We start from the raw sequence: 8,395 nt of genomic DNA, 5'->3' as shown, positions 1-8,395 counted from the left end.
AATGCAATATCAGCTTTGTGTACTGTGGTCTCTTTATTCAGACTTCAGTAGACTCACTCTTCCGTAGGACAGAGACCTTGAAACCTGAGCACATTTCTCACCCATATTCAGGTAGAGCCCACTGAGTCCATTAAGAAATCCACAGGAGTTTTGAAACGCCAGGAGTAAAACCCTGAAATGCAAGGATTCCTCAGGCGAAGTGAGATTGACATTGTGGGAAAGAGACGGGTCCAGAATTTCCTGGATTACAATTTATCTTTTGAGCTGGGCATGGTGCCCCATGCCTGTAATCCCAGCATTCAGGAGCCTTGGTCAGGAGGATCACTGTGAGTTCAAGACCAGCCTGGGCTACAAAGTGAGCTCAAGGGCAGCTTCAGATGCATAGAGAAACTCTGTCTCAAAAAGACACAAAAAATAAATGAATAAACGATTTATCATTTGAATTCTACCCCTGCTGGAAGAAGTTTATTTCTCTTGTCACAGCTGGACTCTCAGGCGAAAGAGCAGGAGCAAATCAGCGCTAAAGGCGCGGGCTGTGTGAACTACCCAATCAGGTGGGCCGAAGAGGAGGGCACTTCCTGTGTCATTGCGCCTTGGGGCGCACTGTGAGTAACTTGCTGAGAGGACCCAGCTGACTAGACCCCTTTCTCTATAACTTCTACTGGCTGCGAGGTGCATCGGAAGGATCCTGGGAGACCCTCAAGCTACGCAATGGTGACGTTATGGAACGGGAGGTGGGGATGGGGTGGAATAGGGTGCGTTCCGGACGGAAGTGCTCAGAAACAGTTGTGGCAGTTTACAGCCTCCCTGCTTAGCTCCAGACACCAAGGGCATCCTAGTCTTTGGTGCTGCATCATGATCTGACTCTTTTCACCCTTTGCTCAGGCAGGGACAGTTCTGGGTCCCCAGCATACAGACAGTACTGTGGCTGCTTACTCCACGGTACCTTCTTGTTCGGCCCCACGCAGAGATGTATGCACCGGTCCGCAGAGAGCAGGAGCTTTGGGGAAACCCTGGGTTCCATACTCAGCAATGAAAAATCATCGTTTTAATTTTTACATGAGACCGTTTCAGGCAGTGATGTTATTGCATCAACAGAGCTCGTGTTGTAACAACATTGAGGAATGAGGTCTCAAACCAAAAGATGGGTGTTAGAGATTTTATTGGAAATAATGACAAGAATAGCTCCAGAATTTACAGAAGGGTCCCGAGTGAGGGGCCCCGTGACCTCTCTATCCAGAGTTAATTATAGGTAAGCAGAGGACAGTAAATGCTCAATTGTTTAGTGGCCACTTGTCACAGAGAGCTCTGTGGATTTAAAACGACCACTTTGAACTCAGGCTCTCTCAACCATGTCCTTAATATGCACTGGTAAAACGAAACTGGCATTTTAGAAAAACAGTGGATATTTTGTATTTTCACTTCCTGGAAACTCAGGCGCTTAGTGAGAGTGGCTGCAGTTCCTTTTAGTAGGGAGGAGGCTGCATTCTCTTTTGTGCAGAAAGTACACTCTTGGTCCAAGTCCTAGGTACTTTTCTGTTCTCATTTTAATTCTTGTCAAAATGGCTAATTTCCCGACTATATCAGGCTCTTCCTTTGCTAGGTGCCTTATTTACAAGTTAATTAAATAAATTATTCTTTACAGTTAAGACTATTTGAGTGAGGGTTTCCATAGAGCTTTAAATGCTGAGATGTTAATATATTACCAACAGAGGGGAAAGTGTTTCTGCTAAGGATAACTTCTTGCAGGGGCTGTCTATTAAACCCGCACTGAGAAATGCATTGAACTGGGGAAATTTAGGAATATTAAATCACCAAGCACAGCCTGGATAACTGAGCAAGACCTTTTTGCAATGTGAAGTAAGTATTTTAGGGTATATCGCAACTCTAAACTAACTTGTGTAATGTGCATGAGGCCCTAAGTTAAGTTTATAGTAATGTAGAGAAAATGAAAAATTATTTAGTGCAAATCTTAACTTTAATTTTGAAATTTACTCATTTTTCCTATTAGTGGTACATGGTACAGTGCTTCTTCATGTTGGAAGAGAGCAGTATTGAGTCACTGCACTGTCAGAAAGAGGACACAAAATGTGATCGACCAGTGATTTACAATGTACTGTGTTCATGAGATATTTAGTGTTTTATTATGAATATGGTGATTTAATAATCCTCAATTTCCCAAGTGGCTGATATTAAAGGTGTGCATCACCATGCCTCAGTGATGTTTACTTTACCCAAGCATTGTAATCTTGGTAAATCATGGTGATTTAAGAATCCCAATCGTAAATTAGCAAGGTGGCACAGATCTATGTTCCCAACTGTCAAGAGGTGGAAATTAACATTTCTCCCAAGCATGGGCAACTTAGTAAGATCTGATCTCAAACATTTAAAAAAAAAATGGCAAGGGAATGTAGCTCAGGGTAAAATTTCTGAGTTTCCATGCCTAGGACAAGCTCTTTAACTCTGGAGAAAGGAACTGTGTTTCTAATCGTTTGATTAGATTCTGACACTATCTCAAGTTAAAGTCTGAATTCACAGGTATGCTTGTGCAGTTCCACTAGAACTCTTTTAGAGCTTAATGCTAGTCAAACTTGTGTTCTAGTTTAACCTTCCTTTACCCAACCTGGCCAAAGAGACATTCTCACAATCTACCTTCCTGTTACTGTTTTCTAATTTCTGGAATGAATCATAGGACTTAGGACAACAGTTAACTTATGTGCATATTTCAGAGTGTGGTGCAAGAAAAGAGTAGAAGTTGAATATTGTATCTGGAGATCTCAAACTCTTTATACATTTAAATATTATCCAACCCTAAAGTTTTGCTTAAAACATAGGTTAGGGGTTTTTGAAGAAGACTTTGGTTTGTAAAACTTTAATTAGGTCTTTGTCTTTGATTAACTCGTCAATTCTCTTTTCCTTTTTCACAGATCTGCTGAAAAAACTCAAAATTTCAATCCACTGAATAACAAGTAACAAAACTGCTTTTACAGTTTCACCTTTTGAATATTATTTGGTCTTGCTGTATGTCAGTTATATGCTACCCAGAAACTACCAGGTTTACCCAGCCTCTGAGTGTATTAGCATACAAAGCACAGAATTTTCCTCTGTAAGATCTCAAATGTCTTAGAGGCTGTTGAGTCACACTCCCTAGACTATGGCCCAATGTAAAAACCTATGTGTGTTTTTTCCTAGTTTCTATGGCTTAGCAGGCCATAAAGAAAATTCAAAGTTAAGTCATTAGTATGTTTCTAAATTGTCACCTTATGTCCTATAATGGAGCTTCAAATCAATAACATAAATTAAAGGAAGTGAATCTTAGTGCAGTTACACTTTTTGAAAAAGAGAAGACATCCTAAAATACTAAGTATTTTTGATAGATATGAGTAGAGGGGTCAATAAATGTGTGAAAGAGTCAAGAAATAATTTTATTTATTTTTAATTAATCATGTTTATTGGTATGTTTTAGATATACATAATGATCATATCCATCATAGGGAATTTATATCTCTATGTCATATATCTTGATTTTTTTCCCCATTCCGTTACCCTCCCTTTAACCCTACCTCCCCTCCCTATTTAAAAAAGCTTATTTTTCATTTTTCTTTCTTTTCTCATTTTTTCCCCTCCATGCTTCCCCCTCATCCCTCCCTAATTCCCTTTCCATTTGAACATTTTCTTCCTATTTCACAATATCTATTATACATGTTTATCCTTATTTACACTCTCAATTTCTCATACCAAAGAAAAAATGTAGTATTTACACATACGTGTCTGATTTATTTTACTTAAGAGTATTGTCTCAAGGTGCATCCATTTACCAAAAATGTCTCAAGATTATCCTTCCTTATGGTGGAATAGTACTCCATTGCATATTAAAAAAACACATCTTTCTCTTTTTTCCCATTCATCAGTAAATGGCCATTTGGGTTGTTTCCAAGATTTAGCTATTACAAACTGTGCTGCCATAAACATGGATGTGCATATATCACTATGGTATGATGCTTTTAATTCTTTAGGGAAAATACCAACAAGTGGAATACCTGGGTCCAACGGGAACTGTAGTTCTGTTTGTTTGAGGATTCTCCACACTGATTTCTGCAGTGCTTGTACCAGCCCATACTCCCACCAAGAGTGAAAAAGGGTTCTTTTTTGCCCACAGCCCCGCTATCTTTTGTTATTGGTTGACTTCTTGATAATAGCAGTTCTTTCTGGAGTGAGAAGGAATCTCAGCATTGTTTCAGTTTACATCTCTTGAATGACCAGTTATGTTCAATATTTTTTCATATATTTATTTTCCATTTTTAATCCTTCACCTGAGAAGTATCTATTCCTTTCAGGTGCCCATTTTTAGATTGGGTCTTTAAATTTGTGAATCTGATTTTTTTGAGTTCTTTATATATTCTAGATAGTAGTCCTTTTGCTGAGGAATAACTGGCAAAATATTTTTTCTCACACTGTGGTATGTTTCTTTACACTTTTGGTGGTTTCTCTTACTGGGCATTTTTTGATTCTTCGTGCAAGTTCCTGTGTGATTGGGGTTTTGTTCATAAAGTCTTTGCCTACACCAGTGTCTTCAAATGTTCTACCTATTCTCTCTTCCAGCAGATTTATTGTTTCTATTTTAATATTTAGATTTTTTATCAATTTGAATTTTAGTTCAGTGAAACATATTGGTCTGGTTTTAATCTTCAGTGTATGGAAAGCCCTTTTTTTTCCAGCACCATTTATTAAAAAAACTGTCTTCTAGTGAACATGTTTGCATCCTTTGTCAAAGATCAGGTGGCTGAGTATGTCTCGAATTTTATCTGCATCGTGTAATCTATTCTATTGATCCACAGGTCTGGTTTTTTTTTTTGTTTGCAAATACCATGCTGTTTTTATCACTGTAGCTTTGTAATACAGTTTCATGTCAGAGATTGTGATGCTCCCTTCCTTGCCTTGGTTGCCTTGATTTGCCTTTGGTATTGTAGGTCTCTTCTGATTCCAAATAAATTTTAAGATTGTGTTCTCTAATTCAGTGAGATATGCTTTTGAAATTTTGATTGGGATTGCATTAAATCTGTGTAACAACTTTAACAATATGCTAATTTTCACTGTGTTGATTCTTCCTACCAAACAACAAGGGGTATCTTTCCATTTTCTGATACCTTCTTCTTCTTCTTTTTTTAATTTTAAAAATAAAAGGAGGAAAATATTAACAGACAGACGACCTTTTACAAAATAGCAAAAGAACAGTACAGACAATACAGTTACAAAGTGGTAGGAAATTAACAATGCTTGTTGTATTACATACTGATATCTTCAAAGTGGTTTCTCATGAAAAGAGATAGAGACATGCAATATTGTCTGGTACCTTCTTCAATCTCCTTTTTGAGAGTTTTCACAGTTTTCAATGTAGAATTCTTTTATTTTCTTCATTAGATTGATACTTAGGTATTACATTGTTCTGGATGCTATTGTGAAAGGTGTTGTTTCACTAATTTCTCTCCCAGTGAGTTTGTTATTTGTGTAAAGAAAGGCTTTTAAATTATGAGTGTTGGCTTTGTATCCAGCTACACTGCTAAATTTTGTGCCACTAAATCTAGAAGTCTTTTGGTAGAGTTTTTGGGACCTTCTATGTAAAGTATCATGTGATCTGCAAATAATGATAATTTGACTTTTTCCTTTCCCATCCTTATTCCTTTTATTTCTTTCTCTTGTTTAATGGCTCTAATGTTTGCAGAACTATTTTGAGTAAGAGTCATAACAGTGGACATCTTTATTCTGTTCCTGATTTTAGAGTGCAAGCTTTCAACTTTTGTTCATTTGTTGTTGGCTGTTGATATATCATAGATGTCTTTTATCAGAGTGAGATAAAAACCATGTCTTCCAATTTTCTGTAGAGTTTTTATCATGGGTAAGTGTTGGACTTCGTCAAATGTTTTTTCTGTATCTATTGAGATAATCATATGATTTTTGTCCTTAGTTCTGTTAACATGGTATATTATATTGATAGTTTTGCATATATTGAACCATTCGTACATCCCTGGCATGAACCGCACTTGGCCATGATATATAATCTTGATGATTTGCTGAATTCTGTTTGCCAGTGTGCTACTGAGGATATTTGGATCTATGTTCACTAGGGAGATTGCCTTCTTTGATTGTATCCTTTTCTCATTTTAGTGTCAGGGTAATGCTTGCTTCCAGGAATGAATTTGAGAGTATTTTTTCCCTTTAAATTTCATTAAAGCATTAGATCTTCTCTAAACTTTTTGTAGAATTCAGCAGGATCTGAGGTGTTGTTTGTTCTTAGGTTTTAATTATATCTTCAATTTCATTGAGTGTTAACTGGGTTAGTTAGAATTTTTATATCTTCTTGATTCAGCTTTGGTAATTCATATGTATCTAGAGATCTGTCCATTTTTTCTGCATTTTCCATACTATAAAAATGCAGATTCTCAATATAGATATTGATAATCTGGATTTCTGCAGGATCTGTTGTGATTTCACCCATTTCATGCCTAACTGCATGGATTTGAGTCTTTTCTTTCTTTTTTTATATAAGGTTGGCTAAAGGTTATTAACTTTATTATTCAAAGAACCAACTGTTCATTTATTCTTTGTATTGTTTTCTTAGTCTCCTGTTATGGTTTGAATCTGTGTGTCCCCCCAAAGCCTCAAGTGGCTATGGGGCAGGCTTTTAGAGTTTGATGGGTGTGAGAGCTACACCCATCCTGGGGTGGATAGTTTGCATATGTAAGGGAGAGGAAGAAGCTGCTTGAGGCCATTCCTCCCCTATTCCGCCCTGGTGCGTGTTTGTTGCTTTGCTGTGTTCTGCCACCCTGAGCTGTAGCTCTCTGCCATGTGCCACTCTGCCTTATAATCTGCCAAGTAAGGACTGAAACCTCCACGAACTGTAAGCGAAATAAACCTTTCCTTCCTTAATTTTGGGCATCAGGTATTTTGTCCCAGCAAAAAGAGAAAAGTAACCCAGACATCTCCATTGCATTAATTTTTTTTGCTTTGATCTTTACAGTTTTCTCCCATGTATGAGTTTTGGTCTTGACTTGCGGTTCTTTTTCTAGAAGTCTGAAGTTCAACGTTCAGTTGTTTATGTGAGCTTGCTCTATTTCCTGGATGTCAGAATTCACTGCTATAAATTTCCCTCAAAGGACTGATTTCATTGTGTCCCATATGTCTCAGTATGTTGTATTGGGATTATCATTTACTTGTAGAAAATGTCTAATTTCTTCTTTTATTTCATCTGTGATCAGGAGGGTGGTATTTAATTTCCGTATGTTTTTGAAGTTCTTTTTAGGGGGATGGAGGTTAGTGGGAGTCAAAATCAGGACCTCATGCTTGCTGGGCAGGAGCTGCACCATTGAGCTAAATCCCTGGCCCTGAAGTTCTTGTGGTTTGTTTTGCCATTGATTTCCAGTTTTGTTGCACTGTATTATGACAATGTATATGGGATACTTCAATCCTTTTGTATTTACTTAAGCATGTTCAGTGAGCTAGTATGTTGTCTCTTTTGAAGAATATCCATGTGTGGCTGAGAAGAATGTGTATTCTGTATTATGGGGTGGAACATTCTATAGACACCTACTAAGTCCATTTGTTCAAAAGTTTGGTTCAGTTGTAATATTTCATTATTGATTTTTTTTGTTTAGTTCTTCTGTCTATCTGTGACAGTGATGTAATAAGGTGTTCACTGTTACTATTGTATTTATGATTTTTAGATTTTTTATGTCCCTTGATGTTTGTTTTACATAGTTGGGTGTACTCCTATTTGGCGCATGTATATGTATCATTGTTATCTCTTCCCCTTTTATTATTTTCTTTATAAGGATATAGTGGCCTTCTTTGTCTCTCTTAATCATCCTTGAGTTGAAATCCATTTTGTCTGCAAATACAATAGCTATCCCTGCTTTTTTCTGGGTTGCTTTCACATGCAGTATTGACTTTTGGTGTGGGGATTTCTTTTTCAATTATATGTGTTTCTCATATGGGGCATATTGTTGGATCTTTTTATTCCATTCTACTTGTGTGTATCTTTTGATTGGTAAATTGAGACCTTTTGTTTTTACTTTATTTTAAAGAGAATAAAAAATAACAAAATAACATAGTCAAAAATGAAACAAAGCAAAAAAATAAAACTGATACAGGGTTTCAAAAAAAAACAGTAGAAATTAACAGTGGCTGTTATATTACATATTGTTATCTTCAACAGAGTTGCTCAGATTACCAGATGTAAGAATGCAAGATTGATCAAACCATTAAAGAAAATGAAAAATAATAAAAAAGAATAGAAATGATACCAAGCTCCACTAAACAAGATGGTAGGAATTCACCAATGGTTGTTATATTACATATTGTTGTTTTCAAATTAGTTGTTCAGATTACCAGATATAAG

At 36.7% G+C, this 8,395-nt stretch overlaps 1 protein-coding gene across 6 annotated transcripts in view; it reads left to right on the top strand.

Annotated features, from left to right (window-relative positions):
• The first annotated feature begins 594 nt into the window (after positions 1 to 594).
• LOC102015321 (zinc finger protein 14-like) overlaps positions 595 to 8,395 on the top strand; it is a 19,144-nt gene continuing 11,343 nt past the window's right edge. For 3 of the 6 annotated variants that reach the window (XM_013504398.1, XM_013504400.1, XM_013504401.1), the window contains exon 1: positions 595 to 714. In XM_013504398.1, coding sequence (XP_013359852.1) covers positions 712 to 714 — 3 coding nt within the window. In that variant the 5' untranslated portion in view covers positions 595 to 711. The other 3 variants (XM_013504402.1, XM_013504403.1, XM_013504399.1) reach the window with 3 other exon arrangements.

Source organism: Chinchilla lanigera, unplaced genomic scaffold (genome assembly GCF_000276665.1).
Source record: "Chinchilla lanigera isolate Chin_1 unplaced genomic scaffold, ChiLan1.0 scaffold00086, whole genome shotgun sequence".
NCBI lineage: Eukaryota > Metazoa > Chordata > Mammalia > Rodentia > Chinchillidae > Chinchilla > Chinchilla lanigera.
Note: the sequence above shows the minus strand (reverse complement) of the source record. Positions and strands in the feature narration are given on the sequence as shown.